Genomic DNA, 27,053 nt, shown 5'->3' on the forward strand with positions numbered 1-27,053 from the left:
AAAATTCTATATGCAAGTTATAGGTAGGTGGCTTCTTCCAGCCTGGCCTGGTGGCACATGCCTGTTGTCCCTACAACTTCAGAGGCTGAACCAGAAAGTTTGAGAGCCCAGGAACAGTCTGAGCTCCATAGCTGAGTCCCTATCTCAAAAAACAAAAACAAACAAGCCAAAGGCATATTTCTGTTCCCGGGGAGCCGAAGCCTGCCTACCTGGAGGTGGTACTGGGTGTTCCTGAAGACACTGTAGATGACAGCAGTGTGCGCACAGACGTAGAGGATGACTCTCTGGTTCTCCCGGAGGTAGTAGACAGGGAGGAAACTGTTCCATCCAAAGGACCAGGTCATGGTCTGGAGGACAAAGACAAACAGGGCAGTGCTGAGACTCCAGCATGCCCCACCCTGCCTGCCTTTGGAGGAGAATGACTTTGACAATCGGAGAAAAAAACCTTTTTATTTGTTTGAAACAGGGTCACACGTGACCCAGGTTGACCTTAAACTCACTACATAGCTAGAGGGTGGCCTTTTACTCCCCATCATCCTGACTATTCTACCTTTTCTCAAAATTAAAAATAAATAAATAAATAAATAGATTAAAAAAATGGAGGAAGGAGCGGCAGGGAGGGAGGGTCTTTAACATCACATAAAACACTCTTTCTGGGCTGGAGAGATGACTCAGTAGTTAAGAACACTGGCTGTTTTTCCAGAGGACCCAGGTTCAATTCTCAGCACCCATATGACAGCTCACAACTGTCTGCAGGGGATCTGACACAGACATACAGACACACAGACACACGTGCAGGCAAGACACCAAGGCACATAAAATAAAAGTAATTCTTAAAAAATAAATTAAAACAAACAAACAAACAAAACACACTTTTCTGTTCTCTACTCCCCAGGTCTGAAGCCCCACTTGGTACCAACACAGAATGACTTCTTAATGTGGTGAATTCTATTACTTCCTGGAAACCCAGGACAGAAAACGTGTAATAAACCCACCCAGCAGGTTTATAAGAAAGGGAAGCATTCAGCCTTAATAGCTGATTCTTCTGCCTTGTTTTGTGTTTTTGTTGTTGCTGTTCCTTTCCGTACTTCAGTGGTAGAGTACTTGCCAAGCATGGGCAAGGCCCTGAGTCCAATACCAGCGCCACGTACATAGACTAGATAAATAAGTCTAGTCTTCTGGGAGCAATGGCAAAAAAAAGAATTTTATGAAATGAGAAACCAAAACATTCTGGAAAGGGCAAAACAACCACAACGTTGAAAATGACCAGTGCTGCCGGGGTTCTGGAAGAGGGGGCAGAGTGCACAGGGGGTGTGCAGGGGTGGACAGAAATGGCAGACGTGCAGAGTTTGACACCCCTGTCAAAGCCCGCAGAAGGCACAGCATACCCGGCTGCTAATGCCATCTGCCAATAGTAACGCTAACAGTGGCATATCGGTGCCTGTGAACATGCCACGCTGACACAAGCTGGCAATGAAAGGGGAATCTGGAGGCAGGGCACAAAGGGATGTGCAGAAACTCTACGTACTGTCCACTCAAATTTTCCCTGAGCCTGAACCTGTAAAAGCGGCGTGGAAAGTACTGGTGGTCGCGTGACAAATGGCTGAAGATCCGTGAGTTATACTGGAAGAACAAAAACTTGGCAAGCTGAATGGAGGAAGCGCATATTTCTGCCCAAGACAGACACCGCAGGTGACGTGTGCAGTGACGTCTCTCTCCTGCGGTGTTCACTCCCCAAACTTCTTGTTTCCAATCTGCCTGCTCCCTGGAACTTGCGTGTCTGTTTAGATCTCAGAGTGTGTGGGTGGGAGGGGTAGGATGTGGAATTATAATTGTCTCAAGCTGCACCTTCTAGGAACACAGTTACTTAATATCTGCCTCGTTTCTAATGCCAATTTATGCAAATGAAACTGCTCTTTTGGAGACTTGGTAATCCTAAAAGGATCATCATGCTCATCCTGAAATTTCATTTTGTCAATTCCAAATTAGTCGTGAGAAGGGAAAGAGTCCAGCCGGGGGTGGCAGTGCGTGTCTCTAACGTTGGCACTTCAGAGGTGGAGGGAAGCAGATTAGCCTTGGCTACGTAGTGAATTTGAAACCAGCCTGAGATAGACGAATAAACAAAACAAGGGCCATAAAGAGATCTCACTGGGGCTAGGCGGAGGTGGCGTACACCTTTAGTCCCATCTCTCAGGGGCAGAGACAGGTGGATCTCTGAGTTCAAGACAAGCCTGGTCTACAGAGTAAGTTCCAGGACAGGACCCAAAGCTTCACAAAGAAACCCTGTCTTGAAAAATAAAACAACAGAAAAAGAATGGTCCCTATAGGCTTATACATTTCTGAGCTTAGTCCCCAGTCGGCAGACTGTTTAGGAAGGACTAGGAGGCTAGGGCTGGGGCTACCAGGACTCCTCACTGGAGGAAGTGTGTCACTGAGGGTGGGCTTTGAGGTCCAGGTCCAGCCTCTCTTTTTCTCTCCCTGATACCTGCAGAAGGACCAGGATGTAAGCTCTTAGCTCCAGCACCATGCCAGTCCCCGTGCCTACCTGCCTGCCCACTACACTCCCTACCATGATAGCCATGAACTAACCCTCTGAAACTGTAAGCAAGCCCCCAAGAAGACGCTTTATTTTCTACGAGATGCCGTGGTCGTGGTCTCTTCACAGCGTTCCAGTGGTGACTAAGACCCCTCAGCAAAGGGGTGTGGAGGCAGGAGGATCCCAGAGGCTTGCTGGCCAGCCAGTCTGAATGGAATGATGAGCTTCAGGCTAAGCGAGAGGCACTGTCTCAAAACAAATTCAGTGGGACATGGGCAAGATGGCTCAGTGAGTGGAGGTGCTCACTGCCAGGTCTGAGGACGTCAGTTCAGTCCCTAGACTCATGTGATGGGAAGGGGAACCCGGCTTCTGCAAGGTGCCCTCTGGCTTGCACGTGTACCCTGGAGCTGTGTACATCCTCTCACAAGTAAATGCACTATAGATTCTTAAAGAAGAAGAAGTAAGGCGGAGAATAGTGGACTCACTGAAGACTGGAAGGTGTACATGGCTATAATCCTAGAACTTGGGGCTTAGGCTAAGAAAGTTATAGATTCAAGGTTAGCCTGGGCTACATAGCAAAACCTTGTCTCAAAGCAAAACAGAAAAACCATCGGGCGGTGGTGGCGCACACCTTTAATCCCAGCACTTGGGAGGCAGAGGCAGGCGGATCTCTGTGAGTTCGAGACCAGCCTGGTCTACAGAGCTAGTTCCAGGACAGGCTCTAAAACCACAGAGAACCCCTGTCTCGAAAAACAAAACAAAACAAAACAAAACAAAACAAAACAAAACAAAAAAAAACAGAAAAACCAAAATCTACTGTGAGCTGTGTACAAAGGCTGTGTCAGGACTAAATTATTTATATAGAATCAATTTTCCAGAGGCATGAATCCTCAGGAAAGGGAACAGAAGAAAAAAAAAGCAAAAAGCAAGAATGAATCCTAGCAAGCAATTTCCAGAAAGCAGCAGATGGGGAAAGAGTTGTGGGAGGAGCTTCTTCTTCCTCCTTCGCTGGGCAAACGACAATATTTTTGTGCCTCACAGATGGTGCCTCCCTGTGATACATGTCAGCAGCAGCGAGGACAGAGATTTGCCACTTTCTGATGAAGGTCTGGGGAGTTCTCAAAGTTCTCCACCCGGCGGAGGCAGAAGAGGGCAGAAGGCGTAGAAACCAAGGAGGAAGGTTGGCAGTGTCTGAGAAGGGAGCGAGGGTCAAGAGAGAAAGATGAGCGAGCAGAGGAGGAAGGAGAGGAACAGAGGGTGGGAAAGGGAAAGAGAGAGGGAAAGACGATAGAATCTCCCTCATGAAATAGCCAACGCAGCAGTCCAACTATGCCGGGAATTTCCGGCCTGCTGAGCAGTGCTATTGAACCCAGATGTCGCCATCAAGTTCCAGATCTAAGACATGGGTGCCCCCCACCTCCCAGCTCTTGACACAACTTCAAAAGACATAGTTTGTCTGAAAAGCATTAATTTAAAAAGTTGTTTGCTTGTTTCTCTGGGTTGGAGAGATGCCAACTGAGAGTCCTGTGTTTAGTCCTCAGTACTCCTGTAAATACCAAAACCGGCTAGGCAGGACAGAAGGGCTTGCTGGGGAGGGAAGGACAGGTGGGTCTTGGGAGGTTGGAGGTGGATGCCACTGGCCAGGCAGCTACTTTGCAATTCAAATTCTTTAAAAAAAAAAAAAAAGCCTAGCAGTGGCGGGTCCAACTCTAAATTTGAGGCCAGCTTGGTCTACATAGTAAGTTCCAGAACAGGCAAGGACACACAGAGAAACCCTGTCACGAAAAAACAAACAAAAGTACTAATAATAATGGGGAAGAGAGGCTGAAGAAGACACCCAAGGTTCTCACATGCGCGTGGACACGCGCGCGCGCACACACACACACACACACACACACACACAGCACAAACACACTGGAACTTCCCCGACATGCGCAGACACTCTATCTCACAGCACCGTCCAAGCCCACATGGCAGACTGTGACACTCACCAAAGGATACACCTTGGAGGCCTCCTCCTTCTGGAACAAGGTGTCCTCTGTGGAGGTGGACACCATTGACTCCTCGGGACCCCCTAATTTGAGCTGGGATAATTTTCGTCTTTCTTCCTCCGTGAGGAAGGCCAGTTCTCCAGATTCTGCTTCAGCACCTTCCGGTTTTGATTCTCGGGCTGAAACATCTGCCTCCTGGCCAGTTTCCTCCTTAACTTCCTTCGATGACCTCCTGAGAGAATCGATCTGTCCCTCCTCAGACTCAGTGATTTCATCTCTTTTGCCGCTATCTCGGAAGATCTCGCTCACTACAGGACTCTGGGAGTGAGAGGACGACTTGCTACTTCCCGAGGTTATAATCTTTAAATAGAAACAAAAGGTTCCGACCCCGCACCTAGTACCCGGTGCTGCTACATTCACCCATTTCCTGTCTTTTTCCATTCCCGATCAGCCAGCCTCGTGATAACAAGTGGTTCAAAAGAAGTCTGGGATATGTTTTTTAACTTATTTATTAATTATGTATACCGTGCTCTGCCTGCATGTATGCCGGCACTGCCAGAAGAGGGCGCCAGATCTCAGCAGGGATCACTGAGCCACCATGTGGTTGCTGGGAACTGAACTCAGGGCCTCTGCTTAACCTCTGAGCCAACTCTCCAGCCCCAGGCCTGGGACATTTTGTGCTAAAGAAATTTTTTTTAAAGATTTATTTATTTATTATGTACACAGTGTTCAGCCTCCATGTATGCCCTCAGGCCAGAAGGGGCACAAGATCTCATCACAGATGGTTGTGAGCCACCATGTGGTTGCTGGGAATCGAACTCAGGACCTCCGGAATAGCAGTCAGTGCTCTTAACCTCTGAGCCATCTCTCCAACCCCCTGTGCTAAAGAAATTAATCATGACTGTGTTCAGGTTAATTCTTGGTCTCCCAGCAGGCCCACACAGCAAAGACCATATAGTGGGCCCTGGTAATTAGCGTTGAGAATCCCACCCTTGGACCAGCACTGAGTTCTTTGTTGGGGGCAGACTGTGGGAAACACATACCGCTATTATGCCACAGGTACTTGGTCCCAAAACAAGTGTGTCTCACCTTCAGCTAATCCATTGGCCCTTTCCAAGTCAGGTATACATGTCATGGAAGCTTGCATTGACCACCCTCTTTGGCATCTCACAATTACTGTACGTAGCATGTAGCTTTCTTTTCTTTTTAGAGTGCATATGTGTTTATGTGATGTGGTGTGTGTGTGTGTGTGTGTGAGCGCACGCGTATGTGCACGTGTTTTATACAGGTGCTCAAGGAGTTCAAAAGAGGACATCAGATTCCCTGGAGCTGGATTACAGGACACGTCGTCAAGGGTGCTGGGAACCCAACTCAAGCCTTCAGTAAAAACAGCAAGGGCTCTTAACCTCCATGTCACCTCCCCAGCCCCAGGATTGTCTCTTACTTTGGTTTTGTACCCCACAGTCTGACATACACTAAGCACACAACAGATGCTCCCAGATGGATGGGGAGGTGACTTTGTCTGCACTCACCAGGGAAGATGCTGTGGTGGATGACTCAGAGCTGATGGTGATATCATCTAGGCTGAATCGTTTTGGGGGCTTCTTTGCCCCTTCTTCCTCAGCGCTTCCAATTTGTTTCTCGGTTTCTTTTATGACAGTACCTCCCTCTCCTTCCTCCCTACTCCTCTCTTTCCCCTCCTCTTTTCCTTCCTGCCCTTCCCCCTTATGCTCCTCCTCTCCCCTCTCCTTGTCCTCCTCCTCACCTCCATTTTCCTTACTTTCCTCTTTTTCAACTCCCATCCCCTCACCTTTTTCCTCTTCACCTCTCTCCTTTTCCTCCCATCTCTTTTCCTCTTCCTCACCCATTTCCTCTTTCTCCTCTCTCTTTTCCTCTTCCTCCTCTCTCATTTCCTCTTCCTCACCTCCCACTTCCTCTTCCTCACCCATTTCCTCTTCCTCACCTCCCACTTCCTCTTCCTCACCCATTTCCTCTTCCTCACCTCCCACTTCCTCTTCCTCACCCATTTCCTCTTCCTCCCCTCCCATTTCCTCTTCCTCACCCATTTCCTCTTCCTTACCTCCCACTTCTTCTTCTTCCTCGCCTCCCACTTCCTCTTCCTCGCCTCCCACTTCCTCTTCCTCGCCTCCCACTTCCTCTTCCTCACCTCCCACTTCTTCTTCCTCGCCTCCCACTTCCTCTTCCTCGCCTCCTACTTCCTCTTCCTCACCTCCCACTTCCTCTTCCTCGCCTCCCACTTCCTCTTCCTCTCTCATTTCCTCTTCTTTCCCTCTTTCTTCCTCCCCTCCCACTCCCTCTTCCTCCCTTTTCTCTTCCTTTCCTCTTGCTTCCTCTCCTTCTATCTGCTCCTCTTCCTCCACCCATTTCTCCTCCATCTCCTGAGACTCCTCCCATGATAATGTGTCTCCAGTCAGGCTCTGCTGCGGATTTTCTTCTTCGTGATTTGGATTATATTCCTCCTCTTCATTTTCTGTTTCTACACTTTCTTCCGCATCTGACATCCTTCTGTAGTTTCCTCTAGAACAATTGTAACAGACTCAGCAAGCTGGCCCTCTTCCTCCCGCCCCGGCTTCCTGCTAAGTTGACACATTGAAATGCATGCAGCAGCTCTGGTCCTTCCTGTGGGGGCTTTCTACTCCCCTCATGCCGTCTTCTCGAGAAAGCCAGCTCAAATCTTAAAAAATCTTTGAACTATCAACTCCCGGGCCTCCCGTCTTTCTAGGAATGATCTTAGCATCTTCCTACTCACTCCAGATAATTCATATTCCCATAGGCAGCAAAATGCATAAGGCAGACATTAGCAAAAACCCCCGTGCTAGGAATGCGAGAGTGGCATGGGCTGGTGACCGAAGTGTGGGCTTCACAGTCGAAGGTTCTCTCCACACCCACGTCCACCACCCTTGTTCTGTGACAGGAAGCAAGTCATTTTTCCTTCCAAGGTCAATTTGCTCACAGACAAAAACAAAAACGATAATACTAAATTCTAGTATGATTTGAAGACTGGGACCACACAGGTCAAATGCTCAGAACAGATACAGCCAAGACCTTGCAAAAAAAAAAAAAAAAAAAAGTAGGGGCAGGTATTAGGGGGATAAAAGCAACTCTGCTTTTGCAAAGTACGAAAAAGCTTGAAAGTCTTCTGGGGGTAGATGAGACGCCAAGTCTTACAACCTGAGGTAGACAGACCCCCAAGACTCACATGGTGGAAGGAGAAAACCAACTCCCAAAGGTTGTCATGTGATCTCACCACATACAGCATGTTGTGTGTGCCCCCCCCAAATAAATATAATTAAAAATTTAATTCTGGCTGGAGAGATGGCTCAGTGGTTAAAAGCTCTGGCTACTTTTCCAGAGGACCCAGGTTTGAATTCCAACCCCTACACCGGCTCACAACCATATGTAACTCAAGAGCTAGTTCTAGGACAGGCATCAAAAACTACAGAGAAACCTGTCTCGAATATCCACAAAGGAAAAAAGAAAAAGCGCTGCTATGAGATCCAGTGTCAACTATGCCAGTGCGCTAGCCCGGACAACTTCTAAGCCCAGGCAGTGCCGGGAGAGGGTCAGGATAGCGCGTGTGTCTATCCTTGAACTAGGTCCAGGCACCACCAGTTCCTCTTTCTGGGGTGCCCTAAGTCCCACAACCCTGCCCTACCTGAGCGGGACCCCCACCCGGGCTGTGCCCGCCACTTTGTACTTACAGGGGCGTGCCCACTTCGTTCCTCAAAATCCCAAGCGGCCCAGAGTCTTCTGTCCACAAACCCTAGTGACGGTTACCAACCAAGCTCTGTCTCTATGGCAACAGCTACGAACCCCAGGCCGGAAAGGGAGGAAACAGGATAGTGGTCACAGGCCCAGCTAGACTAGCCTGCCCCCTGCCGGCTTCCGGACGAGCAGTTCACCCTCTTGATTTTCCTGAGAGAGCCTTCGGAAGAGCTTCATTCAACACTGGCAGTTCTTCCCGAAGTTGGACAAAATGAAACCAAGTCATGTTTGAAGTTATTTTCTCCAAATTGGGGGATTTGGGCAGGTAGAGGAAACGGGGACATGCTCCAGAAACTCAGATAAACAAATAACAACCCTGAAGGGTCAGGAAGTCCTTCCCTAGGTCATCAAAGAAGGTTTTTGTTGTTGTTATTGTTTTTGTTTGTTTGTTTGTTTTAAAAAAAAAAAAAAGGGCAGAGACTGGCAGACTGCTGTGAGTTGAGAGGCCAGCCTGGTCTACAAGAGCTAGTTCCAGGACAGGTTCCAGAGCTGCAGAGAAACCCGGTCTCGGAAAAACTAAAAAAAAAAAAAAAAAAAACACCTGGAGCATCCTCCTGGCAATGTGTGGCATAACACACCTGGGAACCCAAAACTAGGGGGATGAAGACAGTTCAGTCAGCCTGGGCTACGTAAGACTTTCCTGGGGGAAAGGGGACTCCCGAGTGGAGCTGCGTGCCAGCTGAACATCCATCCGCAGTCCGGTGGGGCTATCACTGTGGTAGGAGGACTCCCCTGTAAGTAAACCCAGCCGCCTTGCAGACTGTGTGTGTCCACTTCTCACCAGGGCAGGGCATGCATAGGGACTTAGCTAACTGGGATTGGAGTTATGTGGAATGTGTATGATCTTCCTGTTATCCCAGAGTTTCTGCAAACCCACCTTGGTTCAATCCATTAGGGTCATTCATGTCACAGCCACTCACAGAAGAGCCCAAAGGTGGCTGTCCTGAGCTGCCCATGGAGAGGCCCGCAGGAAACACTCGGCTACTGCCACTTTAGGAAACATGAATGACTCCCACGAGCGCGCAGCCATGCCCCAGCACTGGCTGGTTGATCATGCGCAGATCTCATGAGGGATGAACTGAATGGTGCAAGCTGTGTTTATTATAGTGCAGGGCTTAGAAAGGCTGGGAAATAGTTGGAATCATAGCCTACAATTTAAACAGCAAACACTGGTAAACACAGCACGTCTGGCTACAAGCGAGGAATACATAAGGCTGGCTGGCTCAAGTAGTTTGGGGAGGCTCAGGTTGAGAATGAAGACTCAGGGCGGGAAGCACACGCCAATACCGACTGCCTCCATCCTGAGCAATCCAACCCAAGGACTCGAGCTCCATCTCAGAACGTGCTAGACCTCAAAACGGCAACTGGGGAAAATGAGCGGGGTACATGGGAAAACAAGTCACTAGGACTCACCCATACCGATGTTACCCCTTAAAAGACGGAAGATAAACATGTTCACCTTGGCAACCTCCAGCACACCCTAACTTCTCAAGCTGCCGACCCCATGGCAAGGCCAGGGCTCAAATATAAAAGTCAGGCTGGGGGTGGTGGTGCAGGCCTTTAATCCCAGCACTAGGGAGGCAGAGGCAGGCTCTACATAGCAAGTTCAGAGAAACCCTGTCTTGGGGAAAAAAAAAAAAAAAAAGTCCAATCAGGAGCCATCTGCAGGGTCTTTTATTACAGAAGTAAAGGGAGCTTGCTGCTCTCCAGCAGGTCACTGAAGAGGAAGCCATCACCATCCCAGGTAACCTGTGAGGCCTCCTGACCTTTGCTAACCCCTTCCTGGAACTCTGGATATACAGAGCCAACTTCAGTGGATGCACGCATAGAACTCTAGCGCCTTCTCTACCCAGGGTAGGACCGCTCCAAGCAGAGATGCTGGCCAGCTGCTGACGTCAGGGGCTGGAAGATGTGTAGCCCCACAGGAGAACGCTTGCCCAGAGTATGAGCTCTAGGTTTCGGCTTCCAGCACAAGATTCAACTTGACTGCAGCCCAGGACCAGTTTGCTTTGCCCAACTTTCTTTCCAACTCCTTCTGAGCTTGGTTTGAGGAGCATAAGAAATCCAGGTGGGATGTACAATGGTCACAATTACCACTATAAAACTAGGTTTATTTGAAAAGAGAAAACCTATGCAAGGAGCCAGAGTTGGTGGCATACACTCAGGAGACTGAGGTGGGGAGACCCCAAGTTTAAGGACAGTACTCATAAAGGGACCCTGACTCCAAACCCCACCCCCACAAGAGGAAATGCCTAGGCAAGGCACACTGCACTTAGGTGTTGGAGGCTGAAGGACTAAAAGTTCAAGACCATCCTGAGCGAATCTGAGGATGGGCTGGGCTACATGAGACCCTGCTTCAAAGGAGGGGGGACACTTAAGACCCTGTGGCTGTTAGAGGTGAGGTCTCCGGTAGGTGGAAGACCCCACATCCATAAGTGTGTGGGCAACACAAATTGCACTCAGTAGGTTATTTATTAAAAAAAAAAAGACATGAAGCTGGGAGTGGACATGAGGGAGATCTGGGAGGGACTGAGGTGTGATTAAATAGGAGGGGAAGAGGCCATGTGGAGGTATTCTCAAACACTTAAGTAAAAATTATGTATGTATAACAAATAGCCCTCAGGGCTGAATCAGGCATGGTGGTGCATACCTCTAACCCCAATACTCAGAATGCAGAGGCAGGGGGATCTCTGTCAGCTCAAGGCCAGAATGGTCTACACAGTGAGTTCCGGGGGAGCCAGAGCTACACAGTGAGACTGTCTCAAATAAGAAAATCAAGTCGGATCATTACCTGACAAAATCATTCCAACTCACTGGTCAATGGACAGAACCCCCAGACAGGGCTATGGCCTATTTCGCACAAGACTTAGCTAGGCACAAATCACGTTTTTAATGCCTCAATCCAGGGAGATTACACTGAAGGCCAGAGAGGGTCCTCCACCATGATGCTCCGGCTTTCCCCACTCTCTTCCAGATCCTTACACTTCAGAGACTGAGGAGAATGAGGAAATCCCTACCAGACCCAGAGCAGGGCCCGGCTGCAGCAGCTCTCTTGCAGGTCCCTGGGGACAGTCATCTCTGGAGAGGGATAATGTTGCAGCTGGGAAAGAAAACACAGACACGGGTCATGCTTGATGGCTCCATCCAGCAAGACCAACAGCTGAAGCAGCTTCTGGGCTGTTCATCAACACTTTTCCTCTTTTTAAAAAAACTTTGTCTTTATTTTTTTAATGACTTGTTTAGTTTATGCACATTGGCGTGTTTGCTTGCACCTATGTCTGTATGAGTGTGTTAGATCCCCTGGAACTGGAGTTACAGGTAGCTCTGAGCTGCCATGTGGGTGCTGGGAATTGAACCCAGGTCCTCTGAAAGAGCAGCCAGTGAGTGCTCTTAACTGCTGAGCCATTTTTCCAGCCCAAAACTGTATTTTTCAATTTATTCACTGTGTACGTAAGAGAGTCTGACAGTGTGTGCCACGAACAACTTGCAGCAGTCAGGTCTCTCCTTGGGTGTCACACTCAGGTCACTGGGCTCGGCAGAAAGTACCTTTACCTGCTGAGCCTGCCTCTTAAAGACGATGCTCAGGTAATAAGAGAACCAGACTCTTAGGCAACTGAGGACTCACTGCCCCTTGCCCGCGTGAAGGAGTGAAGCAGACCATTACCCCAGCAGTCCTTTTCCTGCCCAGCGTGTTGGCGTCAGTCTGAGCTGGTGTCTCTCCCCTCTGCGGATCACCGTCACATTCAGGGGCTTCTGAAAGGCAAATAAGGTCACTCTGGCCTCAGCGTCCCTAACACTCAAAATGGACTCAAGCTGAAAAGCCACTTCCTGACCTATAAGAAATTACAGAGCATGGGCTCCTAGCTGGATTCCTAGCTGGACGGGGTCCTGAAGGTGGCATTAAGGGGCTGAGTGCAACTTCAAAGCACAGTGGTAGGGAGTAGAGTGATGATCTGAGTAAGAATGTCCCCAGGTTCGTGTGTTTCACCCTGGGCCCTATTTGGGACCATATTAGGACACAGCCCCAGGTGCTACAACTGCCCCCCAAACCTGCTCTAACTAGTACCAGCGAAATTTCTAACACAAACTCTCCCCAACTTGGGAGGTACAGCAGCTCCTGCTGTTCCCCAGGAAAAGAAGACAATTAATTTCCACTGTGAGGCACTCCAAGGCTGGCCTGAGTGGCCGGACACCTGGCCACCTCCCTGCTCCACCCCTGCCCTTCTCTCCATTCTCGTGGTTCTGGGCTCCAACAACATCCTCTGGTTGCTCTGCTTTTCCTGCCCTCTCGGCCTCTGAACCGGCCTGAAGGCTCCTCTGGTGGCCGCCCTACCTGATCAACTTCTATACACACCAACGCTCCGTCCTTCGGAACACTCTCCTTCAACCCCAAACTACATCAGGGACCCCACTGCTTTCCTCCAGCCCTCCTGTGATGCTTTTCTAACACTTGTCAGGGTGAGAAACTGCATGCCTAGGATTAGTGATTAATGTCTGCCCCCATAATGTGCTCTCCATCAACGCCAAGGACCAGGACTGTCTCCTTTTGTTCCCTCCTGGACCCCAGCCCCCAGTCCGGAAGGGGGCACACACAGGGGAGATATTGAGGGAGAGACACAGGGCTTTGATTTTTACTTTAAACATTTTTGCACAATGTGATTTTGTTTGCAAAGATAAATAGGCATTATATTTATTACTGAGACACAATTTGCATATAATAAAGAATATGGCTCAGTGGGTTTCCTATACTCAGAGAGCTATAGGCCAGCACCATTATCCAACTGCAGAATGTTTGCATCATCCAAAAGACCGTCAGTAGTCAGTCCCCATCCTCGGTAACCACCAATCTCCCCTCTATCTCTCTGCGTCATGCATCTGCTTTTTAGACAGTTTCACTGAGTGGAATTAGATGGCCTTGTGCTACGTCTTTCACTTTGAATCATGTTTTCAGTATCCATGTTGTAACAAAGAACTCACTACATTCCTATAGCTAGCTGAACTAGTTTATTATAAATAGTTATACTTAAAAAAACAAACAAAAAACAAACCAGTGTGCCAGTTTTGGTGCTGGCACACACCTTTAATACCACCAGCACTCGGGAGGCTGAGACAGGAGGATTTTTGTGAGTTCAAGGGCAGTCTGCCTGGTCTACATGGCAAGTTTGAGGACAAGGGATATGTAGTGAGATCCTGTCTAGGACAAGTTTTTTTAAAAAAAAAAAAAAAAAACTACACTATGGTTAACTTCTGTAACATTCTGGAAAATATAAACTTTCAACAGAGCACTGATTAGTGATCGAGTGAAGGGAAGAACTAGTTACCAAGGAAACTGAGTCACTCTAGGGTCCACAGCTCCGCATGTTTACTGTGTTGGTAGTGATGTAATTACATAGAGCTATCGAAACTCCTTGGCCTGAATGCTGGAGAAGCTGGTCTTGCTATAGGAAACTACGCTCTAGAGACAGCCAACAGCACTATGCTAGGAGACACACAGGCCTCCTGGAAGGTCCCAAGCTAGAAAATGGCCAGGAACTTGTTTGTATAAACATCATCTTCCAGAATCTAACAGGACATGTTTACAAACACATCTGTAACCAGGCACGGTGGCACACACCTTTGATCCCAGTACTTCCAAGGCAGAGGCTGGAGAATCTCTGAGTTCAAGGCCAGCCCAATTACAGAATGAGTTCTAGGACAGCCACAGCTACCCAGAGAAAGCCTGTCTCGAAAAACAAAACAAAACAAACAAACAAAAAAGAGCTAGGAGAAAAAGCTGAGAGCTGGAGGTGAGGGAGCGTGAGCCTGTTTACTCTGTCACAGACCTCTCAGATGGTGACAGGATGAACTGACAGAAACTGGACGAGTGGGCAAGGGCCGAGCAGAGAAGCCCCAACGTCTTCTCACACGTCTCCCTTCAGCAAGCCCAATTCCCTTCTCCCCTCCCCAACTGTGGGTCGGACCTAGCAACGCACTCCCGACAGGTAAGGAGACATGACTCTGTGTGTTTTACATGATTGGGTTAAAAAAATAAAAAAGTTCTGTGGCCTCCTCTCAGCTCTCTTCACCTAAGGTAAGAAGCCACACGGTCAGTATCTGAAGCCTCAGGCCAACCATGGGATGAAGGTGGATTCACAGCCTCATTGAAGCCTTTGGGCAGCTATGGTCTCTGCTGACATCCTGGACCAGAACCAGCAGGGCTAGGTGGGGATGGCTAATCTTCTATCCATCTAGAGCAGTGGTTCTCATCATCATCAGAAAACACATGTTTATGTTACAATTCATAAGAGTAGCAAAATTACAGTTACGAAGTACAACGAAAATAATTTTATGGTTGGGGTCACCACAACACGAAGAACTGTGTATTACAGGGTCGCAGCGTTAGGAAGGCTGAGAGCCACTGCTCTAGACAGTGTCTGTGGTATTAGCCTACAAAATGGTTTTGCACTCACTCTATAGCACGGTATTTAAAGGAAAGCTGACAGGACAAATGGATTCTTTTAAGCAATTCCAAAAAGGCTCAGAACAAATAGAGCACCACCCACATACAGAGATATCTGGTACTAACAAAGGTGCCGGTGTAAAGCATTAATCATAGCATACGCTACAGGGACAACTACTGTCCACTTGGGAAAAAAGTGGGCTGACAATGTGTGTCACACTAATTACAAAATAAATTCCAGAAGTATATGTGCCAGAGAAATAAGAACGTACACCAGTCAGGAGGGTTAAGATCATCCCAGGCTACAGAGTGAGCTCCAGGCCAGCCTGGGGTAGGCTGAGACTGTCTCAGTGGCACTCTCAGAGCCAGTAACCCTTCTTTAGGGGTGCCACCTCAGAAAGCATGCACATGGAGCTTTTATCCCAGCCTTTAATCCCAGCACTCGGAAGGAAGGCAGAGGCAGGTGGATCTCTTTGAGTTTGAGGCCAGCCTGGTCTACAAGAGCTAGTTCCAGGACAGGCTCCAAAGCTAAAGAGAAATCCTGTCTCGAGAAAAAAAAAAAGGAGGAAGAGGAGAAGAAGAAGAAGAAGAAGAGAAGAAGAAAAGAAGAAGAAGAAGAAGAAGAAGAAGAAGAAGAAGAAGAAGAAGAAGAAGAAGAAGAAGAAGAAGAAGAAGAAGAAGAAGAAAGAAGACGACATCCTAGGGTCTTGAGAAGTCAATGACAGACAAGGAGGCTCCATTAGCAGCTGCAGGGGAACAGAGCCTGTGCCAAAACGGAGAGACCTTCCAGAAGAGTGACTACAAGCAGGCACTGGACACAGACGAGGGATTTAGACAAGGTGACTGGGAAAGAACTCAGCTGGTTAAAGACAAGTGCGGAAAAGGGGAGGAGCAACACAAACTACTCTTGAGGGACAACACTGTCAGCAGTGAGGAACCCATTAACATTTTCTGGACCAATGTTATGCCCAGTGCTATGAGTTGAATGTTTGTCTCCCTCCAGAAATGCATATGCTGGGAGCCTAACCCCCGGTGTGATGGAGCAGGAAACTGGGCTTCAGCAGGAGGTCATCTAGGGGGTGGAGCCCCGGTGATGGAATTCGTGGTCCATCCACAGCAGACCCTCAATCTGCAGTACTCTCCTCTTGGACTTCCCTACCCTGCCCCAACTGAGCAACATGCCCCTGCAGTTTGCGAACCACCCAGATGCCAGGCCACCCCTAACTCACCCCCTCGCTATGCTGCACCACGCTGCCAACGTTCTGCAGTGACTGGAAGTTCTGGGTGTTCACAGATCCAAACTCCACAATTTCATCATCCACTTGCAGGCCCTAGAGACAGGAGAAGATTAAAAATCAACCAAGAGGCCGAATGCGTTTCTGGTCATTTTTACTGCTCAACACACAACTCAGTGACAAGGTCAAGAGCTCGCTTCCTACAGGGAAAGAAAAGCAAGCTCAAAGCAAAGAGGTCAAAGGTTTAGACTCCTCATACAGGAAGGGGAGTGGGTGAGTGGACCACCTCATCCTGGAGGTTTCTTCTAAGGCAGATCTAGCAAATGGTGTCCAGAGTGCCCAGTGGAGGCCTTGAGGACAACAGGAAAAGTTCAAGCTGCCTTCTGGAGTTTCTGAGCCAGGTTCCAGGGCAAGAAGAGACAGGCTAACGTAGGCATATTTTTTTAGACAAGACAAACATTTGCGATAGAAGTCCCTAAACAGCAGGCACAGGGACGAGGCCAGCCAGACCCAGCGCGGCCCTTTGATTTCAGATCCCAAGATTATCGACATCCACTTGCCCATCCCTTTCACAGACACCTGCCAGACTGGCTGCAGCTAGGCACGCAATGCTGCAGAAGCAGCTGGGACTGAAACAAAGCTGGCTGCAGCCTGCAGTCTGTGGACTTGATTTGATTTTGCTTTTAAATTGTCTACAGCACTAGGAACACAACCTAGGCAAGAGCTCTATCTTCAGTCTTCGTTCACTTTTAATTTCAAAACAGGATTTTCCTAAGTTGCCCAAACCTGTGACGATCCGTCCTCGGCTGCCTGAGTGGTTAGGATTATAAACGTATGTCACCATACCCAGCAGTCTTGTGACCTTTTTTTTTTAAGTTTTTTTGTTGCTATTTAACGTGTATGGGTGTTTTGCCTACTTGTATGTCTGTACACAAGTTATGTGCCAGGTGCCCATGGAGACCGGAAGAGGGCACTGATCTCCTAGAACTAGAGTACAAATGGGTGTGAACTTCCGTGTGAGTGCTGATGATTGAACCTGGGTCCTCTGGAACAGAGCCAGTGATTTTAACCACTGAGCCACCCCTCCAGCCCGAGTCTTGAGGGCTTAATGGTCATAAGACGACTTGTAGGGGCTGGAGAGATGGCTCAGAGGTTAAGAGCACTGGCTGCTCTTCCAGAAGTCCTGAGTTCAATTCCCAGCACCCACATGGTGGCTCACAACCATCTGTACTGAGATCTGGCGCCCTCCCCTGGCGTTTGGGCATACATCAAGGCAGAATGTTGTATACATAATAAATAAATTTTTTTTTTTTATGGTGAAAAAGTGTATATTTAGAATTAGCCGGCTGGGCTCAGTTTAGATGATTCCGATCTTGTTGGCAACATCCAGAGCATCATAATCAGGAGCCAACCGAACATATGCCTTCTTCTCTCCGTCGGGCCTTATGAGAGTGTTGACTTTGGCCACATCGATGTCATAGAGTTTCTTCACAGCCTGTTTGATCTGGTGCTTGTTGGCCTTGACGTCCACAATGAACACAAGTGTGTTGTTGTCTTCTATCTTCTTCATTGCTGACTCGGTGGTCAGGGGGAATTTGATGATGGCATAGTGGTCAAGCTTGTTCCTCCTGGGCGCGCTCTTCCGGGGGTATTTAGGCTGCCTTCGTAGCCGCAGGGTCTTGGGCCGCCGAAAGGTGGGCGATGTGTGGATCTTCTTCTTTTTGTGGCTGTGGATGCCTTTCAGCACTGCTTTCTTGGCTTTCAAGGCCTTCGCTTTAGCTTCGGCTTTGGGAAGGTCGAGATGGCGCCGAAAGCCAAGAAATAAATAAATCTTTTAAAAAAAATGACTTGTAGGATTTGGATTCAGAATCCAGTTCTGCTTCCCAGGAGCTGTGTGTCCTGGCTCAGGTTGCTTCAAGTTTGTGTGGCTTTTCTTCACAGGTCAAATATGGAGAACAGTACTACTACCCCAGAGGTTGGCTACAGTATTCAATTTAAACACACGCCCACATACAAACTTCTACATGGATATTCATGGCGGCATTATTCGTGACAGCCCCAAAGTAGAAGTGATCCAAACACACATTAGCTGACAAACGGACAAACAAGTCACATCTATCACACAATGAGATATTATTTGGCCATAAAATGTTATGAAGCCTAGATATATGACTGAACCCTGAATAAACCCTGAACACAGGACTGAGTAAAAGAAAGCAAACACAAAAGTCCACCTGCCATAGGACTGCCTTCCCATGAAGTGTACAGAACAGGCAAATCTGTCCAGACAAGAAGACTGGCGGTTGCCAAGTTCCAAGTGACTTGTCTGGGACCACAAGACTTCATTTTAGGACCTATGAAAATAGTAGGAGCTGGGCAGTGGTGGCGCATGCCTTTAATCCCAGCACTCGGGAAGCAGAGGCAGGTGGATCTCTGTGAGTTCGAGGCCAGCCTGGTCTACAAGAGCTAGTTCCAGCAAAAAAAACAAAAACAAAAAAAGAAAATAGTCAAAAACTGGCTGCAGTGTTGGACACACAGCTTTAAGCTTCCTCTGTTCCTTTAGTAAGCACAACCACCCAGCAATGCTGCAGAGATGTCTCCTCAGAACCTATCGAGGAAGAATTCATTTCAAGCTCTTCTCGTTCTTTTTTTTCTTCAGTGTCCAGGGAAAATGATTCCTCTCTTCTTTGAGATGTGGACTGCCTTCTACACTGTGTCCCAGCTACCCCACAACAGGTCTCCCTGAGTACAGTGCACTGACCCTATGTACACCAAGCTCTGGCCAGCACGTGTTAAAGGGATAGAGGAATTCCGAGCCACAGAATGAGAGACTGGGCTGGGCTTCTGGCAAGTCTAACTCATAGCACTCCTAGAGGTGGGGTTGGGGAGCAGGCAAGATTACCGCAATACTGGCTGGGGAGCCGGGACTGATACTGTTCACTTTGGCGAAGGCCTGAGGTAGGGTGGGGTTGTTGGAGCCCAGCCTGCGGCTCATGGCCTCTTCTTGGGCTTCAGCCATGTCCCGGGCCTGCTTCTCCTTGTCCCGAGCATGTAGCTGGTGCAGGGCCTCCTCCACCTGCTTCATCACAGCCTTGTGATCATTCTGTAAACCTGGGAAGAGAACAGCATGTCAGAGGAAAGGGACGATAGCTCAGGACACAGGACAGATGACACAAGACACCTGAATTTGCTCACTGTGCTGCTGTATCTTGCCAACATCTTGAGACTGAGAAACACCCAAGAAAAGTCTCTGGAAGTGTCTTTAAGGGCATTTCCAGAGAAGTTTAACTGCGGAAGGAAGACAGTCCTGAATGCAGGCAGCACCATCCCATGAGACTGAGGACCAGTACTCAACATTCTGCTCCTGAGGCAGGCACACTGGACCTGGTACCTGAGACTCTCCACCAGGATGGACGCACCCGCAACTGTCAGCCAGAACAAGCTCTTCCTTCTGAAGTTTCTTTACCAGGGATTTTGTCACAGCAACCAACAAAGTAACAACATAGCAGAATGTTTAACGAGTGTTCATTAGATGCCAGAGTCCAGACACAGGGCAGACCTAGTCTCACCTAGCGAGCTGTCTAGTGAAGAACACAACACTGATGATCGAGTAAGGGCATCAAGAGGGCCCCTCAAAAGCAGCATAGCCTGCTGAGCCCTGAAATGTGAGGACAAATTGGGTACATCCAGTTGTAACCATGCCATAAACAGGGACAATGGCAGAAGTCGGACAGAAGAGAGGTGGCGGCGGGGCAGGATGCAACGTCTGCAATCCCAACACCTGGAGACAGAGGCAGGAGGATCAGGAGGCCAGAGTAGGGTGCATGACACCCTATCTCAAGGAAACAAATCAAAACAGTGAGGCTGAACAGCTGCTAAGAGGGGTGGGGGGTGGAGCTCCACTGGCAGGGTGTCTGTGAGCACCCATGAGACCCTGGGGCGGGGGTGGAGCTCCACTGTTGGAGTGTCTGTGAGCACCCATGAGACCCTGGGGCGGGGGAGGGGGTGGGGTGGAGCTCCACTGTCAGAGTGTCTGTGAGCACCCATGAGACCTGGGGTTCGAGTCCCAGCACAGCATTTCCCAGGCGTGGTGGTACAAGCCTGCAATCCCAGCACTCAGGAACTCAGGAGGTGGAAACAGAAGGATCAAAATTTCAAGGCCATGCTCAGCTAAATATTGAGGTTAAGGCTAGCCTGAGGTACATAAGAGCTTGTCTAAACAAGTAAAGCAACTTTCTTTTTATTTATGTACTTTATGTATATGGGTGCTTTGTCTGTATGTACATTTGCACACCAGAAGAAAGCATTGGATCCCCTGCAACTACAGTTATAGATGGTTGCAAACTACCATATGGATGTTGGGAATAGAACTCAGGACCTCTAGAAGAGCAGCCGGTACTCTTTTAACTACTGAGCCATCCCTTCAGCCTCTTCTCTGAAATCTTGTACAGGAAAAAAAAAAAAAAGACATAAAACCCTAATAATTCAGTGTGGGGCAGGCAAGTACTACCGGGCTCCTGCCAACTGACATGGCTCAAGAAACAAATCCAGTGCTGCCAAAGCTTTGATTTTCTAGAAAGGTCAAAAACTGAGGGCTTTGACAGGAGAACAGCCTCTAATTTTTGAGTGTTAAACACTAGTTCATAACGTTTAACCAGGGGCTGGAGAGATGGACCAGCAGTTAGAAGGACAGCTGCTCTTTCAAAGGACCCAGGTCCAATGCCAGCACCACATAGATGCTCACAACCTTCTGTAACTCTAGTCCCAGGGCATCTACTGCGCTCTTCTGGCCTTTGCAGGCACCAGGAACACATGCTGTAGGCAGCAGGCAAAACAAGCATACATATAAATAAACACTGAAACTAAATGAAGAACCACCATGCCGTCCATCAGGGCCTGCCTGGGAGCCAGGCCCGCATGCACTGCCATCTCAAAGACAGCCTGGCACTGTCATCCCGTTTGCCAGCCCACACTTGGCACCCAGGGGTCACAGACTCTCCATCTCTGCAGGAGCTTTGACCGTGGGCTGTTTGTTTACCTAACCTGGTTTGTCACTGTAGAGCAAAGATGAGGCCCTCAGGCATTACAGGACTTGGGGACTCAGCCCACAGAAGCAAATGTGAGGGGAAAAAAACAAACTAGACTCCAGATGAGGAAGGTTAAAGCAGAGTCAGAGTCACAGAGGTCACCACGACTAGAAAAGCCACATTGAGCAGGAAAGGCCACGGGGAGCCCCAGAACCTCCAGAATCGCCTGCATGATCTATATCCACCACGCAGCTGTAGAGGAGAGGAGGAATGGCTTGGTCGCTAACACATTACAGCTCCACTTCAGGATTCAAAAGGCTTTCATCTCCTGGGTAAATGGTGCAGCAATTATTTCAAAACCAAGTTAAGCTGTCATAAATGTACCATGCTCACACTTGCTGGTGACTAGAGGAAACTGGGGACAGAGCGTATGAGACCTCTCTGCATTATTTTCCCAATTTCAATGTAAGCCTAGGACTAGTCCTTAAGAAAAGTACCTGTTTAAGAGTACAATAACACGTGAGAATAGTTTCTCAAAAGAATACTAAAAAGAGGGAATTGTTCGACCATGTTCTTAACACATAATAAAGTCATTAAGATGATATAAAATTACCACAGAGAGCAGAACAGTGTAAAAAGTCCAGAAATAGGCTAAGCCTAACTGAAAACCTACGCTGGGATTGGGGAGTAGTTTAATGGTAGAGTAAGTACTCAGCATGAGGTCCTATGTTCCACCCCCAGCAACGCAGAGGCATAAGAGCGCGCACACACACACACACTGATGCATTTCAAGTTAATGGGAAAAGAATGGTGTTAAAACATGAAGTTAAGGGGCTGGAGAGATGGCTCAGCGGTTAAGAGCATTGCCTGCTCTTCCGAAGGTCCTGAGTTCAATTTCCAGCAACCACATGGTGGCTCACAACCATCTGTAATGAGGTCTGGTGCCCTCTTCTGGCCTGTAGGCATCACACAGACAGAACATTGTATACATAATAAATAAATATTTAAAAAAAAAAAAAAAACATGAAGTTAAGGCTGGCGCACGCCTTTAATCCCAGCACTGGGAGGCAAANAAAAAACATGAAGTTAAGGCTGGCGCACGCCTTTAATCCCAGCACTGGGAGGCAAAGGCAGGCGGATCTCTGGGAGTTCGAGGCCAGCCTGGTCTACAAGAGCTAGTTCCAGGACAGGCTCCAAAGCCACAGAGAAACCCTGTCTCGAAAAACCAAAAAAAAAAAAAAAGAATTATTTGAATAAAAATCCGCATTTCTCAAACTTCCCCAAGGTCCTGCTAATAGTGTGGAAGAGAGTGGGCCACATCACTGGGGCTTAGAGGTCTAGAGTAAAGCCCAGAATTTGCCTCACACCTGGCCATCTTAAGGTGGCTTTCCTGTTCTCGGCATTTCCTGTTGTTTTAATGTAAACTGAGCCTTCTTGAAACCAGAATATTCAGGGTAAAGAGGATGCTCTGAGGTGCTCAATCATCACACTGTGGCTTTAAGAAACCTTGCATCTTACTCTGCATCCTATTTGTATGAAGAAGGCCTCATTACCAAAACACTGCAGATGAAGCCAGAGCTGGGGTGCATTCAATGGAAATGATTAAGTGCAAATGGCGGGTGATTAATCTGGTGTAGCTGGGATGGAGGATGGGTTATCTACCAGTGCCAAGAAAAAGATGCTCACATCCTCATCTCCAAAGCCAGGGCACACGTGACCTCATGAAACAAAACAGAGCGCGCAGGTCAGGTATAATTAAGGATCTTGAGAGGAGGGTTGAGCCAGGAGGGCCTGATATCATCCCAAGGTCTCAACAAGTTAAAGAGGGAGACAGGAGGACCACAGAAAAAGATGAGATAACAGACCAAAGGCTAGAAAGATATGATCACTACTTCTAAAGACAGAGGATGCCGAGAGCCAGGAGACACAGGTGGCCTCAGGAAAGACAAAAAATACACCCTGCCCCCAGTCTAGGGGGAGCCAGCCCTGCTGACACCTTGATTTTGTCAGTGAGGCTATCTGGATGTCTCACCTCCAGAGCAGTCAGAGATAACATGTGTCTGTAGCCTGTCAGGGCAGAAACACAAGCCTAAAACCCTCTCCAGGCGCCACGCTCTGCTAGCTTCTTCATTAAAACCAACAAGCACATAGGAGACTCACTTAGGACAGTGCAGGCCACAGTGGACTAGTCTGCCCTGCTTTCCTGGCAGGCAGGGGGACTGTGAGAAAAAAATGTTAACTGACACAAAGAGTTGAGGGTAGGGTGCCAAGACCCTTCCTTCCGTCACCTGCCTCCTGGCTGGAACACAGCCTGTGGGCCCTGAAGAAGAGGCAGAGACTGATTTCTGCCAACCCTTGTACTGCATGCATACTTCAAGGGTCCCCACTGAGCGCCAGTCCAGGTCTTTTCTGTTTGAATGGTGGGAGTCAGGTCACTACCCTAAGAAGCCGAACCTAATCTCCTTCATGGATTTGATGGGGCTGGTAAGCAGTACTGGTATGGGCTTCCACTGTTAATTCAATAAACTTCCCATAAGGAAGGAAAGTTCCGTTCCTTGCTTTTTGCTTTCTTGTACAGCCCAGACTGGCCTCAACTCCTGATCATTACAGCTGGGCACCACCTCACCCAGCCTGAACCAAGGTTTTGATTTTTGTATTTTGGGTTTGTTTGTTTGTTTTAGACAGGGTCTCTCTACAAATTGCTGTCATGGAACTAGCTCTGTAGACCAGACTGGCCTTGACGTCACAGAGATCTGCCTGTTTCTGCCTCCTGAGTGCTGGGATTAAAGATGTGCGCCACCACACCAGGCTTTGAAGCAAAGTACTTAAAATAGAAAACTAAAACCATTTACATGGGACTCTTCAGTCCTCAGTCACGCAAGGGTGACAAGATATTTTGTCACAGCAGAAAAACTTCGTAATGCTCAACACTAGTCATTCCCCTGGGTCTTCAACACCCCCAGCACAGGCTGAGCCAGAGCCCCAGCGAGGGTCACTCACAGATGATGTTGTGCCTTGCTGTTCGGACCTGGTACAAGTCCACATCTGCCCGGGGATAGCCTTCACAGTCCACCAGCGGCTCGTTCATCCCAATTCCTTTTTGCTGGAGGAAAGACACGTGGTTAAACAGGTAAGAACATCGTGAGGCAATTACCTAGTCCCTTGTCCTTCTAACTCATGACAAAAGTGACAGTAAGGGCCGCACAGTGATCTCTTTAGCACACACCAGGCTCTTTAGCTGTGTCCTTGCAGCTACCCTCTGCAGTGGGTACCAATGAAAACAGGGAGGCAATAAACATGAGCCAGTGAATAAAGATGCCTGTCATCAAGATGAACAATGAGTTCAGTTCCTGGGCCCACATAAAGGCAGAAGAGGAACACAAATCCCACAAAGTTGCCCTCTGACCTCCACACACTCTGTCACCAGCGCCCCTCAGACTGTACACACATTAATAAAATGAAGTCTCTAAAATCATAATCCAAGCGATGCATGAGAACAGTGCACACAAAGCGAAGACCCCAGGGCTGGACTGCAGCTCAGAGCATAGCACCTGACTGCTATATGCAAGACCTTAGATTTGATTCTCTGCAGTATAAAAAATTAATAAACGGGGCTGGGGCTATAAGATGTAGTTCAGTTGCTATAGTGCTTGCCTAGCATGCATAAAACCCTGGTCTCCACCCCCAGCATTGCATAAGCCACTGTGGTGGTGAATGACGGGGAGGCAGGAGGATCAGAAGTTTGAGTTCATCCTCGGTTACGCAGTACGTTCAGTATCAGCCTGGGATACATTAGATCTTTTCTCCAAAACCAATTAATTAAAATTACAACAAAACACTCAAAGAGCCTTCAGAGGTTCCCTCCCAGTCCCATCCCTGGCCTGACCCCTCCCACTCCTCCCTCCCAGCAGCTGACACCTGGCTGAAGCCTTGAAGCTGGAGGGAGTAAACTCTAAAGAGATCCAGCTGGGGCCAGGTTTGGGCTCTTCAAAAATAAATACATAAATAAAAAGAAGAGGCCTACCAAGATTCTTTTCATCACTGGATGGTACTGGTCGCTACCAGACAAAGAAACTAAGTGGCTGGGAATCAGGGAAAGGGGAAAGCTTTTGCATTTGATATCCATTAGAGGTTCTGAATCTGAACATTGGGAATATATTCCCTATTCAAAGCAATCCATCCGCTTTCTCGTCAGCTGCACTGTGTTGACTCAGGCTGTTCTCAGTTCTCTAGCCTCAGCCTCCTGAGCAGCTGGAACAGAGGCTCTGCTATTTTCTCTAGTGTTTATCTGAAGTACACTCTCACACTATAGCTCAAGTTGACCTCATACTCATGGTAATCCTCCTGCTTCAGCCTCTCAAGTACTGGGATTACAGGCCTGAGCCACCACACCTGAAGTTTGTTTTGAAGTTCCCACATAAATCAGGGCACAGAGCATGCTTTGCACTGAGGTGGGCAGGAGCCGCCCAGATGCCTAGACTTGGAGCTCAATCCCAGTTCTGTTATACACAAGCTGGGCATCTTTGTCTAAGACACATTCCAAGGCTCAGTTCCTCAGCCCCACACCGGGAACACAACACTCCCCCGCTGAAAGACTAACACACAGACTTGAATGAACGCCTAGCAGAGAGCCAGGTCATGCAATATGGTGACTGAATAGCGGCTCCCAAATATGTCCACATCCTGCTCCCCAGAACCACTGTGACTTTGTGAGGAAGGATGGGATCAAGCCAAGGATCTCAAGGTAAGCAGAGACAGGAGGATTGTGCCAGTTCTCCAGCACTCAGGACAATACTCCCATTTGGGGCTAGTTGTTACAAGTCTAGGTTCCAGGCTAATCTGGGATTAAAACAGTTGTAATACAACAGAATTCATATACACATAGCAGAACCACTGAAAATATACAAGCCCATGGTCTGCAATATGTTCAAGAGTTAATCACCCACCACCACAATCAGTTTTAGTACATTTGCATCAACAACCTCCTAAAAAAGAAAAAAAAAAACAAACAACCTTGGACAGCCCACTCCCATAACCCCAGCATTCAGGAGGCTGAGGCAGGAGGATATGGAATTCAAAACCAACTTGGCGCTGGGCGGTGGTGGTGCGCGCCTTTAATCCCAGCACTTGGGAGGCAGAGGCAGGCAGATCTCTGTGAGTTCAAGACCAGCCTGCTCTACAAGAGCTAGTTCCAGGACAGGCTCCAAAGCTACAGAGAAACCCTGTCTCAAAAAACCAAAACAAACAAACAAACAAAAAAACAACCTGACTACAAACCAAGACCTTATCTCGAAAAAAGAAAGAAAAGAAAAAGAAAAAAGGGGTTTTCTTAAAGACACGGGAGGGGCATGTAGAGACAGCCTGACCAACCTTCCTTAGACCAATGAGCAGACACTTGCATCCTCCCCCTCCCAAACCTCTGCAACCACTAAACAACTGCACTGGAGAGGTTTCGAGACTCTAGAAAAATGTCTGAGACTTATAATCAACATAGGGAGAAGGTTTATTTGGGCTCATAGTTTTCTTTTTTTTTAATTTTTAATTTATTTATTTATTAAAGATTTCTGTCTCTTCCCCGCCACCGCCTCCCATTTCCCTCCCCCTCCCCCAATCAAGTACCCCTCCCTCATAAGCCCAAAGAACAGGGTTCCCTGCCCTGTGGGAAGTCCAAGGACCTCCCATTTCCATCCAGGTCTAGTAAGGCGAGCATCCAAACTGCCTAGGCTCCCACAAAGCCAGTACGTGCAGTAGGATCAAAAACCCATTGCCATTGTTCTTGAGTTCTCAGTAGTCCTCATTGTCCGCTATATTCAACGGTTTTATCCCAGGCTTTTTCATACCCAGGCCAGCTGGTCTTGGTGAGTTCCCAATAGAACATTCCCATTGTCTCAGTGTGTGGGTGCACCCCTCGCAGTCCTGAGTTCCTTGCTCATGCTCTCTCTCCTTCTGCTCCTGATTTGGACCTTGAGATTTCTGTCCGGTGCTCTAATATGGGTCTCTGTCTCTGTCTCCATTCATCGCCTGATGAAGGTTAATATT

At 48.2% G+C, this 27,053-nt stretch overlaps 2 protein-coding genes across 6 annotated transcripts in view; both read right to left on the reverse strand.

The window, feature by feature from the left end:
* The window catches only part of Cfap251 (cilia and flagella associated protein 251), a 90,468-nt gene extending 82,124 nt beyond the window's left edge, over positions 1-8,344 (reverse strand). The window contains exons 1-4 of one of the 3 annotated variants that reach the window (XM_050146606.1): positions 8,250-8,344; positions 6,060-7,065; positions 4,528-4,845; positions 210-347 (exon numbers count right to left, since the gene is read on the reverse strand). In XM_050146606.1, coding sequence (XP_050002563.1) covers positions 210-347; positions 4,528-4,845; positions 6,060-7,049 — 1,446 coding nt within the window. In that variant the 5' untranslated portion in view covers positions 7,050-7,065; positions 8,250-8,344. Of the gene's footprint in view, positions 1-209; positions 348-4,527; positions 4,888-6,059; positions 7,066-8,249 lie in introns of all 3 variants that reach the window. The other 2 variants (XM_050146605.1, XM_050146607.1) reach the window with 2 other exon arrangements.
* A 1,626-nt stretch (positions 8,345-9,970) lies between these two features.
* Positions 9,971-27,053, reverse strand: part of Psmd9 (proteasome 26S subunit, non-ATPase 9) — a 31,522-nt gene continuing 14,439 nt past the window's right edge. For 2 of the 3 annotated variants that reach the window (XM_050146406.1, XM_050146405.1), the window contains exons 2-6: positions 24,015-24,117; positions 18,890-19,098; positions 15,982-16,083; positions 11,978-12,066; positions 9,971-11,413 (exon numbers count right to left, since the gene is read on the reverse strand). In XM_050146406.1, coding sequence (XP_050002363.1) covers positions 11,386-11,413; positions 11,978-12,066; positions 15,982-16,083; positions 18,890-19,098; positions 24,015-24,117 — 531 coding nt within the window. In that variant the 3' untranslated portion in view covers positions 9,971-11,385. The remainder of the gene's footprint in view (positions 11,414-11,977; positions 12,067-15,981; positions 16,084-18,889; positions 19,099-24,014; positions 24,118-27,053) is intronic. The other variant, XM_050146407.1, reaches the window with a different exon arrangement.

Source organism: Alexandromys fortis, unplaced genomic scaffold, assembly GCF_014885135.2.
Source record: "Alexandromys fortis isolate MF-2015 unplaced genomic scaffold, M_Fortis_MF-2015_v1.1 scaffold_56, whole genome shotgun sequence".
In the NCBI taxonomy this organism is placed as follows: Eukaryota; Metazoa; Chordata; class Mammalia; order Rodentia; family Cricetidae; genus Alexandromys; species Alexandromys fortis.